The sequence below is a fragment of the Toxorhynchites rutilus genome, chromosome 3 (genome assembly GCF_029784135.1).
Source record: "Toxorhynchites rutilus septentrionalis strain SRP chromosome 3, ASM2978413v1, whole genome shotgun sequence".
Classification (NCBI taxonomy): Eukaryota; Metazoa; Arthropoda; class Insecta; order Diptera; family Culicidae; genus Toxorhynchites; species Toxorhynchites rutilus.
This window is the reverse complement of record NC_073746.1, coordinates 280,627,489-280,643,735: the sequence shown is the minus strand read 5'-3', so window position 1 is coordinate 280,643,735 and position 16,247 is coordinate 280,627,489. Positions and strand designations below refer to the sequence as shown.

General features: G+C 40.3%; 2 protein-coding genes across 4 annotated transcripts; one reads left to right on the top strand and one right to left on the bottom strand.

Moving 5' to 3' along the window:
- Positions 1–2,006: 2,006 nt before the first annotated feature.
- LOC129779133 (acylpyruvase FAHD1, mitochondrial) lies at positions 2,007–5,075 on the top strand. Its single transcript, XM_055786413.1, has 4 exons — positions 2,007–2,239; positions 2,295–2,394; positions 2,460–2,783; positions 4,778–5,075. The coding sequence occupies exons 1-4, from the start codon at positions 2,181–2,183 to the stop codon at positions 4,940–4,942; spliced, it is 648 nt and encodes a 215-aa protein (XP_055642388.1). The 5' UTR covers positions 2,007–2,180; the 3' UTR covers positions 4,943–5,075.
- A 22-nt stretch (positions 5,076–5,097) lies between these two features.
- On the bottom strand, positions 5,098–6,851 carry LOC129779132 (phospholipid phosphatase 5). 3 transcript variants are annotated; one of them, XM_055786412.1, is made up of 5 exons: positions 6,756–6,851; positions 6,556–6,659; positions 6,430–6,467; positions 5,576–5,958; positions 5,098–5,512 (listed from the first exon to the last, which is right to left on the bottom strand). In XM_055786412.1, coding segments are annotated over exons 3-5 (783 nt in total). In that variant the 5' UTR covers positions 6,432–6,467; positions 6,556–6,659; positions 6,756–6,851; the 3' UTR covers positions 5,098–5,114. The 3 variants fall into 3 exon arrangements, with proteins under 3 accessions (XP_055642387.1, XP_055642385.1, XP_055642386.1); XM_055786410.1 differs by having other exon boundaries at positions 6,430–6,659; XM_055786411.1 differs by having other exon boundaries at positions 6,430–6,659; positions 6,749–6,767.
- Between the last annotated feature and the right edge of the window lie 9,396 nt (positions 6,852–16,247).

Below are 16,247 nucleotides of genomic sequence, written 5' to 3'. Positions count from 1 at the left end.
AACTCGATTTTATATACCATTATCAAATTAAGTCGCAATTCGGTATAATAAACATCAATTTTATTATGTACATTGTCGTAAAATATACTTAATCCGCATCATATGCGTATATTACGCTGATGCAGTTTATGTGTCGTATAAGCGTATAATTTAAATCGATTAAGTATTGTAGTAAATCGTGTTGCATGCTGAAGAAAATCATGAAACAGTAAATCATATTAGATCCTAATAAAGAACATATTACATCATATTGAAATATCAATGATATGCTGATGCACTTGAAAGTTTTAACCGCTGTTAAATTAAATTTCAGATAGCCGCGTGAGATTGCTGGTGGATGATAATGCAGACGACCGGAGTTCGAACCCACATCGGAGCAGTTTTCACCAAACATCAATCTGTGCCATTTTAAACATGCATATTCCACTCCCAACACAAGTCAATCAAACAATTATTATTTCTACAAACATAAATACTCATATATAAAAATGGCGGTTCGTGAGGCTATAATAAACATTTCACGAAAATATTCTGCGCCATTCGTTTTTTTTGTATGTCTGTAATAAATCGTATATGAGTATGGCAAAAGTCGTATTTGGTTCTTTGACAATTCATGAATATATTCATATTAGATCGCAATTCAATTCCAACATAATCGCTATTATAGCCGGTCAAAGTTGCATATTCATCCAAACAAATTCGGTAAGCATTTGCCATGTATGTATATGGCCTCCACTTTTGCATGCATATGCCAGTTAGGCGCATTATATGTCAACCAAATTCTAGGGCATATGATGTTATATATACGCTTGTTATGCGATTTAATGTTTGCTGGGTACAACTTACCCAGCAAATATTAAATCGTATAATTTTGCACGTGCCAAATCTTACAAGAAATCCGAATAAATCATAATCGCATATAATATCAATCAAAGTATGTGTCGTGTATATTTGAAATTGCATAAAATGTAAAAACTCGATTTCATATACCATTATCAAATTAAGTCGCTATTCGGTATAATAAACATCAATTTTATGATGTACATTGTCGTAAAATATATTCAATCCGCATCATATGCGTATCCCAGTAAACATTAAATCGTATAATTTTGCACGTGCCAAGTCTTACAAGAAATCCGAATAAATCATAATCGCATATAATATCAATCAAAGTATGTATCGTGTATATTTGGAATTGCATAAAATGTAAAAACTCGATTTTATATACCATTATCAAATTAAGTCGCAATTCGGTATAATAAACATCAATTTTATGATGTACATTGTCGTAAAATATATTTAATCCGCATCATATGCGTATATTACGCTGATGCAGTTTATGTGTCGTATAAGCGTATAATTTAAATCGATTAAGTATTGTAGTAAATCGTGTTGCATGCTGAAGAAAATCATGAAACAGTAAATCATATTGGATCCTAATAAAGAACATATTACATCATATTGAAATGTCAATGAAATGCTGATGCACTCGAAAGTTTAAACCGCTGTTGAATTAAATTTCAGATAACCGCACGAGAGGTGGATGATAATCCAGACGACCGGAGTTCGAACCCACATCGGAGCAGTTTTCACCAAACATCAATCTGTGCCATTTGAAACATTCATATTCCACTCCCAACACAAGTCAATCAAACAATTATTGTTGCTACAAACTTGCGATTGCTTGTTATGCGATTTAATGTTTGCTGGGTATACATAACAATTTTTTAAATTTGATATAGAAAACTAATTGGTAGTGTTTCTCGCATTTTTTGAACAACCCTAACACACAAGATATGACCGACCTCTGCATGACACTGTTTTCATAATGAATGAATATTTTCTTTTTCTTATGTACAGTATTTACTACGATCTTATGTAGAAACCGTTCCCAAATAGCTTACATATGTATACAAACAACTTCACCTGTACTCTCACATGCTAATCGCAAACATATTCATGTACACAATTCTCTCGATTCATGGCAAGTATTGGATTTGAATCTTATCATGCGACATGCGTGAGGCTGAAACTCGTTTTCCTCCAGTTGTAATCGCTGATTGTGATTGTACAAACGCAAATTCCTTTCATCCCGTGTATTCGCTTTAGCAACTTTTTAAATATATCGAGCTACGTGCCGATTTTTGTAATAAGTGTTGTGTGATAATTTTTTATATGATATGTCTCAGAATTTTTTCAAATCCACGCGCAAAATAATTGGTGCTGGTGTTAATTACAAGTAAAGTGATTGTGGCTGTTTCTGTAAAGTGTAAATTATTCACGTTTTCTTTCAGAGAGGTTCTGCGTATAACCAACGCCACCAAGCCAGAGAACCCTGTGATATTCTTCAAACCTATATCATCTCTTATCTCGACCGACGAGAACACAATCAAGGTCATTGCTGTCCTCTCGTCTCTGGTTTCGTTTGTTACTAATCATTGATACGGGTATGATTGCAGGTCCCAAAGGTTTTCGGAGCCATCAACTACGAAGCCGAACTGGGAGTCGTTATTGGAAAAAGCTGTAAAGATGTGACACCAGACCAGGCGCTAAGCTACGTGGCCGGCTATTGTCTGGCGTTAGATATGACTGGAATGGATTTTATTCTTGGAGCACGCCCGAAAGGTCTTCCGTGGTGTCTTGGCAAAGGATTCGACACCTCGACGCCCGTGAGCAGACTCATCACCCCCGAAGAAATCGGTAATCCAAGCGATGTGCGCGTGTGGTGTATGGTAAACGACCAGCTGAAGCAGGATGACTCCACAAGAAACCTTATATTCTCGGTGAGTCTTTGTACGCGATAACAATGACCAGATTGTATGCAATAAGTTGAATGTTTAACAAAGCTGTTTCTTGGTGTGTCCAACTCCAAGTGATACTTTAAACTTATAACTGTCGAAAATTTACGTCGCGCCTTATTACTGCCATAATGACCAACGAACTTAAAGTTTCGTGTTCGATTCCTGCCCTGAACCACTAATCACCAAAAACGATTCCTTACATTCTCTCGTTTTTTTCCTTATTCCCCAAAATGTGTCCAGCATTGTGGATCAGTAATTCTTGAACATTGGAGGCAAATTAATTTTTTCGTACTGTTGTTCGACAAAAAAGAGCACTTAACGAATTGTCGAAGCAAATTTTTTATATATCAATACCATTGTGAAGCCATTGTCATACTCAAGTGGAAAAATATAGAGGGTGGTGTCCAAAACGTAAGACGATTTTTTGACCCCCGAAAATCTTTCAAGTACATGAAATTAAAAAAATCGAAAAACTGTTTTCGATGCCAAATGAGTTTAAAATGTATAAAACGTCGAGATCTGGTGCTACCTCGAAAAAAAAAATTTAAGAGAAAATCGACCTTTTGGGACTTCAGTGGCTAAAAGATCAAACCATGTCATGTCTAAACCATGAGCTGAAATTTTGTATAGGTCATTAGGTCGTTATCATTGCTAAATTTTATTTTGTATTTTTTCGTGAATCTCTTCAAAGGAACTATGTTCCACTGGGATTTCACTGTTTCTTTGTCTGTAATTATACTCTCCGCGTTTTTTTTTTCAAATGATAGTAAGTGTCCACTACCAGTGGGCTCTGCCTAGGAGGGTATTAAAAAAAACTTTTAAGAGATCAAACATGTCAGTTACGTTAATGAAATACATTCACATTCGATTAATTTTATAGATCGTTAAAACGTTCATACACGCTTACAATACATTATATATGTTTCATTTAACACCCAAAATATTCACTAGAAAGAATTTATATGGCAATACAACGATCACCGGATCGACGGCGCCAGTGGTTGTATGGTTAGCGTAACAGCCTCACAATCCGATCGGCCTGGGTTCAATCCCAGCTGGCGTCGTTGGGATTTTCTGAGGCGAAAAATCTCTGGTTACGTCTTCCTTCGGAGCGGAAGTAAAAGAAGTTGGCCCGGCTCATGAGTTGTTGAGTCTGATAGGTAGGAACAGGTGGAGTCGCCTCCCTGATGTCGGTGATTGGCACTAAAGTGGCGGAAATAGGCCGACGAAAAATAAGCGAAGATAAAAAAAAAAAAACGATCACCGGATCAGCTAGTGAGTATATATGAAATTAGTGATGTCTAAATTTTTCATTTATTCGATTATCGATTAATCGTCAGGGCATTTTTCAATATTCGATTCATTCGAATAATTGTCTTTCAATCACGTATCATGTTGTCATTCGGGTCGCGAGGTCTATCAGGTTGTCGATGTTCCATTTTTGGAGAAAAAAAAGTTAAATAAAAAAATTATATGGCCTAATTCTTAACCTAAAAATGCATTAACCTTGAGAAAAATGCCTTCTTTCATTAATCGCGACTACAGTGACAATTATTCGATGTATTCATATTTTGATTTTAAATTATTCGATACAAAATTACTCGATTATAAGTTCAGATATTCGATCATTTGAATTAATCGAACGATTAACCTACGTCTCTATATGGAATGTTGGTAGGTTTAGTTTCAATGTTTGTCATCTTCGGCCGGTCTTTAAGTTTAGTTAAAACAAAATTGTTTAATATGGAATGCGCATTTGAAAAAAATTATGACTACTCCACAATAACTTTTAGCTCAATGACATCAAAATCCGTTCTTAGCAAAAATAGTAATTGACGTTAAAACTTTTTTCGAGTTATACTACCAATGGATAAAAAATTACTACTAAAAATTTATGTGCGCCTATCAATACTGGAAGAAGGGAATTTGTCTAAGTACAATCAGAATCTTGTGTATTTATTTACTTTTACTTCCAGATCCCAGAGCTGATTTCCTATACCTCTAAATACATGACGCTGGAGGAAAACGATTTGATACTAACCGGAACGCCAGCCGGTGCTGGTCCGGTGAAACATGGTGACGTAATCGAATGTGGACTAAGTGATATCGTGCAAATGAAATACCACGTTAAGGACGAGTAATTCCCATCTCCATTGGCGCTTCGTCAAAATAAGTGCCATTGTTGCATTGTTGTTGTTCTGTTATCTGATATTATGTTTTAAATTGATATAAATAAAATGATAGTCTGGCTACCAATCACAGTGAAGTAAAGAATGAATTGTTGGACACATTGAACTTCGTCTACCATACGAACTAGGTCCATTTATTGTCCTTCTCTGCAGTGTCCACTAACATTTCGTTTTCGGGGTTGACTTCAATACCGGAAGCTTCTGGCTTGGAAGTTGTTTTTCTGCTCGGATTTGGATACATAGCATCACTAGCGTATGCCAGATAACAATAACGAGAATCTAAAGATGGAAAATACTGTCGATAGCAAAGATAACCTTCAATAAGTCCTATCACGGATCCAACGACAACATCCTGCCAATGATGATGATAATCACATGTCCTACTGATCGCGACCATTGTGGCTGCAAGAAGTGGAACCACGGAGACAACCAATCGCCAAGCCTGCCCTCGACCTCGCTCGTTGAATACATTCAGCTTCCCGAACAGATACAACGAAATGAATCCAAGTGAGGCAAAGGCAACTGGGGAAGATAGAGGATTTTGTTGGAAAACTATCTTTGACAGTTCAGAACAAATTATCTTACCAGACGAATGCCCACTAGGGAAACTTTTTCGGCCCTCCATTATAGAATGGTGATCTCCACTGCACAACATATCCTCGTTCATCACACCGTCCGGGAAACAGCGCCAGAAAAAGTCTGGCCTAGGACGACCCACGGCTATCTTAATCGACTGGGTGATCACCCCATTCAAGGTACCGGCCAGTGAGATTCCCAGCCATGCACACTTGAAATCGGTGAGATCTCGTGTGTGGAAGAAGTACGTCACGAACACGAGCGCCGCAAAACCATACATCGAAGGATATAGTGCAATCAGAGGAACGTAGCTTTCCGTACGAGGGTTCCTGTAGAGCCACATCTCGTCAGGTTGTATTTTTCGAATAAATGGATCTTTCCATTCGAAGTACCTTAAGATAGGAAAAAGAAACGCATCAATACTCACCGAATTTTCATATAGTTATATGGTTTATAGTCATTGAATTGAATCACTTTTTTCAGTAGCAATGAAATGAACAATAAATGGTAGAGAAGAAAAGTGTTGACTATTAGAACACATTTGTTAAGCACGAGGAAGATCGATAGACTAAGTTTAGCCAAACCAAGAAGCATAAAAAAGCTATATAGGTATTCATTCAAGGTCAGAGATATTTAAACGTCAAATTATTCCTCCGGGATTGTTCTCAAAGATCATATATGTAAAGTCCTGTTTTGATTTTGTTTTTAAGGAATTAACCCGAAAGTCATTTCTGCTATTCATGAAATGGTATCTTTGGTTTCGATAACTATTCATTATGAAGTCGTTGTAGAAATTGAATAAAACGCGCTAACATGACGCTCACATATTTCATCTACAATTTAAAAAGTACATCCCAACTCACATGTAAACAGCGAAGAGCGCCAAACGTACCAGCGTCTCCTGGAAGAGATTAAGAGCGGGACAGTTTCGCGCAACTGTCGTTGAATGCCCATTTTTCGTCATCTTGGTAATCTGAATTATTCCTTACGAAATAGCAGCCACCACGTCATCGAAGCTTCGTCACTACGCCTCAGAGTTAGTTCCGCAAACAGCGACTCAAGCCTTTCGTTCGCGCTGTCTCACTGTTTCATTCTGAAAAATTATTGATCACAAATGATATGAACATTGTTTACTTTTTCGTAGCTATTGTCTTTTGCTACGAATATTAATATTTTCCTTACAACTTACTTCCAATGAACTTACGCTGTCAGTGAGCAGCAAGTACTGAATGGAGTTGAAACTGTGACCACCACTTGGCGACCTCAAACAGCTGATGCGATAGGATTATTAACTAATACATGCAAACCTGTTGCGCCAGACATAGGGGTGATCGTTTCTCAACAACCAATTGGTCCAATTTTTTCCGAATAAAGCCTGGTTTAGAGTTCCCGTGAACGTGAACTTGAACAGGTGGTGGAATAGTGCGATCATTTCACGGTGAACTACATTGCGAACAAACAACTCAAAAAATCGTGGTGAATAAAATGATTTTGTTCACGTTCACGTTCACGTTCATATGAAAAGTTCGGCAGTAAACGTGAAGTAAATAAACAGAGATCCGATTGAATGGAATTGTATCCATATCAAAATTACATTAAAAACTTGAAAATTGCTAAACATATCCTTTTACAGTTCACAGTTCACGGTGAAATAATTTTCAGAATACCTTGGGACATTCGAACGTGAACATGAACGGAGAAATATTTTGACGTCTATATTCACCACTGTTTTCACGTTCACGTTCACCGAAGTCGGTGAACTATGGTGAGTTCACCAACATCTCGATTCCACGGCGGAAATTCAGAATCGTTGTGAAATATTGAATTAACCCACTTTTATCAATATGATTGTGTTTAAACATGTTTTTCAACTAGAAAATGTTTCTTCCTATCGTGTCAAGATGTTTTCCTCGCGTTTTATATATGGACTGATGAGTTATTAACAAAAAAGTGTTTGCCATCGTTCACCTTCGCGGGAACTCTAAACCTACCTTAATACGGAAACATGCAGGAAGTGACATTCTTCCGTGATGAATTGAAATTTTCGGCCTACGTCCCATAAAAAGGATTTAAAGAGGCATACCATCAGAGTCCATACCAAGAAAGTTTCAAAATTACAGATCATTCTTGTAATGCGTGTTTGAAGATGTCATGGCGTGATCCATTGGGACATTGGATGTGAGAACATCCTCTAAATTCGCCCGACTCTAGTTCAATATACGATTTTTTCAGGACTATGCGTAATCTTATGTGGAATAGAAAATTCATATATGGACGATGGACTTCTATACGGATTATTTCAGCTTGCCATACTTTGGCATGTAACTTCGACGTTGCAGTTGGTAGTCAATGTGACTGCGGCTATGATATTTCCATGTGGAAATATTTTAATGTGGTATATCTTTACTTTAAAGTTAACGTTTTGTGTGTGTCGCACTTAAAGGCTTGTTTAGAATTCTCGTCAACGTGAACGTGAACGTGAACAAACTCTTTTTTGTTAATAATGCATCAGTCCATATATAAAACGCGAGGAAAACATCTTGAAACGACAGGAAGAAACATTTTCTAGTGAAAAACATATATGAACACAATTCATATTGATAAAAATGGATTCATTCAATATTTCACTACGATTCTGAATTTCCATCGTGGAATCGAGATGTTAGTGGATTCACCATAGTTTACCGACTTCGGCGAACGTGAACGTGAAAACAGTGTGTCGTATCCGTCCATTTCTTCTCTGAGCATCTCCTCGATGCACGTCAATCCGCCTTGAAAGTAGCCAAGAGAATCACGAACCTCTCGTTCGGACTTGTGCTGCTCACCGACATTCGTTTGCATCCGAATGCGAACGAGGGGCTCTGAAATGTTAGAATTACATAAATTTGCATTACATTTATGTAATTACAATTTACAGCGTTTATAGACGTGTATTTGAAACTCGTATATTAAAACATTCCGTTCACCTAATATTAATTTTCTCTTTATTTAAATCTTTTTTTTTTATACATCCAATTCCCATCCTCTACATTTCCCTTCTCCTCTACACTAATTTAAAACATTATACACAAATTTATCGTCGAACCTATCTGGTTTTCTGATATGATCCCTTTGACGTAGCGTTCTTCTAAGTAATGGTGGCTCATCTGTGCAGGATTGTGTTTCACCATCCAAAGTACTTTCATTTTCTTCATGATTACCGTTAGAATTTTCTCTTATTTCAAACGAATTTTTTTTGACATCGTGAACATTACGAGTGTATTGAGAGCCGTTTCCGTTGACAACAACAATTTTTGCGCCATCTCGAGCGATTACCTTAAAGCGCTCTCTGGAAAATGTCGGATCTGTTTTACATTTTCTATGTTGTGTAATCCGTACGATATCACCCATTCTGATAGCTGATTCCTTTGCTCCACGAGCTGAGTCGGCGTATTCTTTGCTATCTAATTTTGTTTCTGCATCCTTCTCACAAATATCAATACGATCAAGTTCCTCTCTTTGAAACCTGTTCCACAAGCTGGGAAAGGTGCCCCGATATTTCCATCCAACCATTAATTCGAACGGTGTTACACCTAATCGCGAATGAGCAATTATTGTGTTGTGATTGTGTACGTATTGACGCAACGCCGATCTCCAGCTACGTCCATCTAAGTTGGAAGCCGATACTGCTTTAATAACTCCCTGGTTTTTTTCACTCTCGCAGGTTTTTTTTCATTGCCATTATTCCAACGTGACCACTATGCGCTGACTGCATTGCTATCTCACGGAGGGACTTCGGTAAGACAGTTCTATTATCTTTAAAAATTAAACAGCCAAGGTCATGAAGATTTTTCTTTTGAGCTTCGAATTTGCGTATTTCTCTCGGCCATTCTCCACAATCTATGGTTAATTTTACCCTCTGTAACTCCTCATCAGCTTCAGAAGCCGCCTCGATTTCACTCCAGGTAATGCACATGCATCTACACTGAGAGAAATAATTAGTAAATATAACGAATTTTTTGGTAAATACTACCAATCTATAGTCATTTTCGACCGTACTAATAAACACATATGTCAAGCAGAACCATGATTCGGAAGCCCAATATCGGCTACATTTTCTCGCCGAAAATGCACGTATCAGAATTATATCCTTATTATACCTCCGTATTGCCTTATGGGAACAATGAAAATGGTTAATACGCGCTTTTCTCACCAATTTTCAGATATGACAATATCCAAGCTTACTAATGTTATCGAGTAAAATATACTAAACTCTGGTAGGGATGCGGGTTTGTTGACAATATGTACAAAAAATTTGTACATTCTACTAATTTTGCATTACCAAATGTATTTAGTAGTTTTCGACCGAGGATTTTTCTAAGGGTAGTATCGAGAGCATATAAAAAGTGATTATCGTCGTCATCTTCGAAAGAAACAGGTTCTCGTGCCTCATCTATCAGTCGAGAGAGTGTATCCGCTACATTTTGTTCGCCCGAGACCCTTGCCATAGTATAATTAAACGATTGGAGACGCAACATCCATGCCTCGTATCGAGAAACTGTACGTTTTCCGAGACGATGATTGTTATTAAAAATAAATTCTATAGCTTCGGCATCTGTTCTGATTATGAATGATCTGCTCAAGAGGTAGAACGAAAACCGCTCGACACCCCAAATTACAGCTGAAGCTTCTTTTTGTGCATGTGGATATCTCTGCTCTGTAGCGGTTAATGCCTTGGACGCACAGGCGATGATCCTTGGTAATTCCTCCTTATCGAATTGTACAAGTACTGCTCCCAGACCTATAGGTGAAGCGTCAACATAGAGTTCAATTCTATCCGTGGTGCTATAGTATCCTAGCTTCTTGATGTTATTTAGGGCTTCATTCTGTAGAAATTTAAATTCTCTCTCCTCAGCATTAGTCCTTTAAAATCTACCTGATTTAACTAGCGCACGTAGGTATTTTGATCTGTCTGCTCGATGAATAATAAATTTATCGGTAAACGTAACTAGTCCGAGAAAGCTTTTAACTTCAGAGCAACAGCTCGGTCTTCTAAAGTTTTTGATAGCACTTAGTTTTTCCTCTTCTACCATCCAGCCATTACCAGTCAACACGAATCCAAGAAATTTCACAGACCGACTACCGAATACACATTGGAATAATTCAACTTAACATTATGCTCTCGTAGTTTATGCAACACCTCCTTCAAATTTTCATCATGCTCGTGTTTCGTTTTCCCGTATACTAGGATGTCGTCCAAATAATTCCTTACGCCTGCCCTATTACTTAAAATTACCGTCTGCATTACCTCTTGAAACAGATCTGGTGCATTACAAAGACCAAACGGAAGCCTGGTGAAACGGAACATTCCGAATTCGGTGTAGAAATTCGTCAAATGTCGAGATTCCTTATCGAGTTCTATGTGAAAAAACGCGTTCGATAGATCAATCGTTGATAACCAAGTAGCTCCGTTTAGGTCAGCTAAGATTTTCTCCAAGGTTGGCATAGCAAAAGGTGTTCTATGAATATATCGATTTGGTCCTCTCAAGTCTATCACCAGGCGTATGTCGTCTTTCCCTTTAGGTACAATAATCATTGATGAACAAAACGATGTATCCGATGTAAAACAAGCTGTTGAATCCTCCGTTCGACTAGGTGTTTTACTGCCGGAGGCACATTTGTAAAAATATTTCTACAGGGTGGTTTTGATTTGTCATATACTATCTTGACCGGTGAAATGTTAAATTTGGGAAAGACTTCATTCTCTATAACAGCAATCTCGCCAGTTTTGTGAGTTATCCTTGATGCATTGGCGTCTTTTACTGGAACCTCTAATCCCAACATCAGCACACTGTACCTCATTGCTGTTGACCTACCCAATAAAGACCGAGTCTCTTTGACGACATAAAATTTTTCAATCAGAACTAGCCTGTCTTCTGATATGAAAAGATAAGCTTCAAATGTTGCCAACACATGAATTTTTCCAACTGAAGCATACGCTCTGAGTGGGTTGTCTGTTTCAGATTGCAAGTTGAACAATTTATTCATGTACTGTTCCTCCTTCTTCAATATGCAGAAATTATCCTCTGTCAGTGTGTTGACTTGAGCTCCTGAATCAATGAGAAAATTGCAAACCAGATTCGCTACTCTTGCTCTGATTACAGAACCGTCATTCGAACCCGAGATCGATGCAATCAAATAATCGTCTTGTTTCACATCACATTCAACCTGTTAAATAATGGAAATAAAATTGAAATTGACGCTGAGGGATTTCGAAGTCAATTATCAACTATATCAACTATCAACTTTTTTTTATTTGTATTTATTTCACTCCAAGTCTAATAACTTCAAGAAGAACAACAATATATAAAATAGTATGTAGAAGTAGAAGTTTTTATAATTATTCATCTTCTGAAATACTTACAGATTTTTTTATCTCTGGATCACCTCCCGTTTCCTCAATGGATGCAACTCGTTTTTGAATCTGATTTTCTTGTTAAGTTGAATAAAACACGACTTGGTTGAACAAATGAACAATTACGAAAGAGGTATATTTCTGATTATTCTAATGACATAAATAATCCTAGCTCACTACGACCATTTCCGTTTCTACAACAACACTCCTCCTAAACGGTTACGGTCAGTCCAATCAGCTTGGCTAACTTCTCCAGTCTAATGCGCTGCAATGGTTTTGTCATGAGGTCTGCTACCATATCTTCAGACGGGCAGTAGACACACTTCATCTCTTGCTTCTCTATCAGGTTTCGAGTAAAATGAAACTTCGTGGCTATGTGTTTCATCTTCCTCGTTAACTTCTCTCTCTCCATAATCTTCAGGCAACTTTGGTTGTCTTCATGGATGACTACTTGCTGCTCATCGTTCAGCTCTTGCAGCAGTAACTTCAACCACAGAGCTTCTTGTGCAGCCTCAGCCAGGGCGATGAACTCAGCTTCAGCGGTTGATAGGGCCACACAGGTTTGTTTACGACAAACCCAGCTCACCGTTCCTCCATTAACCTTGAAAGCGAATCCGCTGTGTGATTTTCGGTCATCTCGATTTTCAGCCCAGTCAGCATCTGAATAACCGATGATGGTTCCGGTTTCACCCTTCTTGCTCAAACGTAGCCGATAGTTGATCGTCCCCTTGAGATACCGCACCACGCGCTTGAGTTCATTCCAGTCCTCTTGGGTGGGATGATTTGTCTTCCTGCTCAAGATGGATACAGCAGTCGAAATGTCAGGTCGTGTGTTTACAGCTATATACAGGACCTTCCCAATCAGCTTCTGGTATTCGGTGTTGCTAGCTAGTGGGATCCCTTCGTTCTCGCTCTTGTAGTATCCTGGATCCAACGGAGTTTTTGCGATCTTGGCATCCGTCAGTCCGCTTGACTCCACAACTTCTCGAATATACTTCTGCTGGCTCAAGAAGTAGTCTCCGTGATGGTCCTTTTCGATTTCCATGCCCAGGTAATAACCGATATCACCCAGCTCGCTTATCTCGAACGACCTCTTGAGACTTCCAACAAGTGCTGCAATCATTTTCGGATCTTCACTCGCTATCACCAGGTCGTCAACGTATACGAGTATGTAACACCATCGTCCATTTCGCTGCTTCCGGTACAAACACGGATCGGATGTACATCGTTGAAACTGCTGCCGCTCCAACTCTTCATGCAGTCGTTGGTTCCATGCCCTCGCCGCTTGTTTCAACCCGTACAAGCTTCGGTTCAGCCGGCATACCTTGCGCTCGTTGCCTTGCTGTACGAATCCGCTTGGCTGGTCTTCTCCTCAAGATCGCCATTCAAGAATGCGGTCTTGACATCATACTGCTTCACGGCCATCTTCTTCTTCGCTGCGACTGCCATCAACGTGCGGAAAGTGGTTTGCTGAACTACCGGAGCGAACACTTCGTCGTAGTCCGATCCATACTGTTGGCTGAAACCTTGGGCAACCAAACGAGCCTTGAATCGAACCATATCTCCGTTGATGTCTCGCTTGAGCTTGTACACCCACTTGCATCCTACAGCTTTCCGTCCTGGAGGGAGATCAGCCAACGTCCAGGTCCTGTTGGCGTGAATCAACTCCAATTCCTCCGTCATAGCTTGCTTCCAGTTCTCAGCGTACGGCGAAGCCATCGCGTCCCTGTAGCTCTTCGGTTCATCCGATGCAGCCGATCCATGGTTCGAATCCAACGCCAAGCATTGATGGGGACCGTCGTCCTCATCACTGGAATCCTCGACGTCTCGCGGTTCATCGGATCTGACCTGTGGATTAGGATTGACGTGGAGACCTTTGCTCTGAACGTGAAAGTCTTTATACTTGCCTGGAAGTACGTGCTCCCTTCCACTGCGCCTCAACACCTGTGACCGAGGTGGATTTGAAAATTTTCGCGGAGGGAGCACAGTCACATCGTCAGAGTCAGTAGAGGTGTCATTGTCGTCTTCGTCTTCTGAGATTTCCTCTGCGGTTTCATATGCAGCCTCATCGAACTCTTGATCGGTAGGAACGGCCATCGATGGAACGCTTCCGAAGTCCACCGGAACCACAGTTCGTTGTTGGTTTGCTGGAAGTCCCTTTTCGCCGATGCACTCGTCGATGAAACACACCTCTCTGCTCTTCAGGAAGCACTTCGTCTTGAGATCATACAGACGGTAGCCTTTTGTCTCCTCCTCAAATCCAGTCAATATACACGGTCTCGACTTTGGATCCCATTTCTGTCGTTTCTGTTTGGGCACTTGCACCATGGCCTTCGTTCCAAATACCCTGACATGGGAAATGTCCGGTTTCCGTCCGCTCCAGACCTCTTCGGGAGTCAAGTCATGCCCACGAGTCGGAGATCGGTTCACGAGATAAACCGCCGCAGCCGTTTCCTCTGCCCAGAAGGATTTCGGAAGATTTCCTTGAACCGACCAAGGACCTCCTCTTCAGGTTTTGTCTTCAAGAAGTACACGAAAATCTTCCGAGATCGATCGTCTATGAATGTAACATAATAACGGCTTCCAGATGGTGACGATACCTCCATTGGTCCTGCTATATCTGAATGGATCACTTTCAGTAAGTCCTCTGCTCTCGATCCGCTCTTGCTAAACGGGATACGGGTCTGCTTCCCCATTGGACACACAGTGCAATCGCTACGGTTTTCGCTTGAAATTTGTATTCCGCTCGCAACGCCATTCGCCAGCTTCTTCACGCTGTTGTAGTTGAGATGCCCCATCCGCTTGTGCCAGGTTTCTACAGATGCACTGGCGGAGCTCAACATTGCTCGACCAGCTCTAGGACCAGCCTCTTCCAACTGCGCCAGCTTGAATAGATCATTCTCGATGACTCCGGTTGCCACCAGCTTACCTTGAGGATTATAGATCTCACAGCCACTGGATTCGAATACAACCTTGAAGCCCTTCTTCACAATCTGCACCACTGACAGAAGGTTTGTCGACAGATCAGGGATGAACTGCACATCGTGTACTGGAATCTCGGTTCCGATTTCCTGGCACGCTGGATGGAGAGTTGCCGTACCACAAGCTTCGATTCTCATTGTTTCTTTGTTGGCAGCAACTACGACTCCGTTTCCGCTACACACGTCTTCCAGAAGTTCCAGATCCGGTGTCATGTGGCGAGTCGCTCCCGAATTCAGGTACCACTGGTTCTTCTTTTGACCTTGAATCGTCGACAACACCGTGCAAAAAACATCTGCTTTTTTGCTTCCGTTTCCTAAATTCTCCGGGCAGAACTTCGCGATATGGCCAAACTTGCTGCATTTTCTACATTGCGGGCCTTTTGAATGTGCCGAGTTTTTCTTGCTTTTTCCGTTGCCTTGGGCGACTTCCGTTTTTGGTTTGAACTTACCCTTAGCAACGAACGCTGTTTTTTCACTTGGCAACAGCTCTTCCTGCAGCAAAATGGTCTTTATCGAATCCCCCGTTATCGCTGTTCCCGAGTTCTTCAGAGCCATGACCATGGGTTGATACCGCTCGGGAAGTCCAGCTAGCAGAAGAACACCTACAAACCGTTCCGGGATCGTGAATCCAATTTCGTTTAACTGGTGGCATGTCGACATCATCCTGTTCGCGTAGGCTTCCATGGTTCCGCAAGATTCCAGGTCGGTCCGGATCAGCTTGTAAAGCAGACCAACTTCCCGCGTCAGGCCACCTTCCTCGAACGCGTTGTTGAGCTTCGTCCAAGCTTCCCGAGCTGTTTTTGCGTCACGTACATGGTAAAAGTTTGCCGGTTCCAGGAACAGGATTATCTTCCCTCTGGCCTTGTTATCCTTGACGGGATCCACCGCTTCCAAACTTCCATCTTCCTTTTTTATCGGTTCGATAGCTTCCCAAAGGTCTTCAACCTCGAGATACGTTTGTACGGCGAATTTCCAAGTACTCCAGTTCTCTCTGCCGAACAGTCGTTCAATTCCGAGATTCGAATTGGCCATTTTCAACTTCGTACTGGGCCCAAAACCTCTTGTAAAGTAGAATAAAACACGTCTTGGTTGAACAAATGAACAATTACGAATGAGGTATATTTCTGATTATTCTAATGACATAAATAATCCTAGCTTACTACGACCATTTCCGTTTCTACAACAACAGATTTGTATGCGAGTCGTTGTCTTCCGCCGGTCTCTTCAATGTTTGAGCTTTGTTAGCATAACTGCATGCTCTTTAGAAATGTCCTATTTGGCCACAACCCCTGCAGTTTTTGTCTAT

Excerpts from the sequence above, each read along its gene's own strand:
- LOC129779133 (XM_055786413.1), top strand. The coding sequence starts at position 2,181 with ATGTCTCAGAATTTTTTCAAATCCACGCGCAAAATAATTGGTGCTGGT. Across the intron at positions 2,240-2,294 it reads GGTGCTGGTGTTAATTACAA|AGAGGTTCTGCGTATAACCA; the intron begins GTAAAGTGATTG and ends GTTTTCTTTCAG. Across the intron at positions 2,784-4,777 it reads CAAGAAACCTTATATTCTCG|ATCCCAGAGCTGATTTCCTA; the intron begins GTGAGTCTTTGT and ends TTTTACTTCCAG.
- LOC129779132 (XM_055786410.1), bottom strand. The coding sequence starts at position 6,530 with ATGACGAAAAATGGGCATTCAACGACAGTTGCGCGAAACTGTCCCGCT. Across the intron at positions 5,959-6,429 it reads GCGCTCTTCGCTGTTTACAT|GTACTTCGAATGGAAAGATC; the intron begins GTGAGTTGGGAT and ends TCCTATCTTAAG. Across the intron at positions 5,513-5,575 it reads CCCTAGTGGGCATTCGTCTG|TTGCCTTTGCCTCACTTGGA; the intron begins GTAAGATAATTT and ends TATCTTCCCCAG.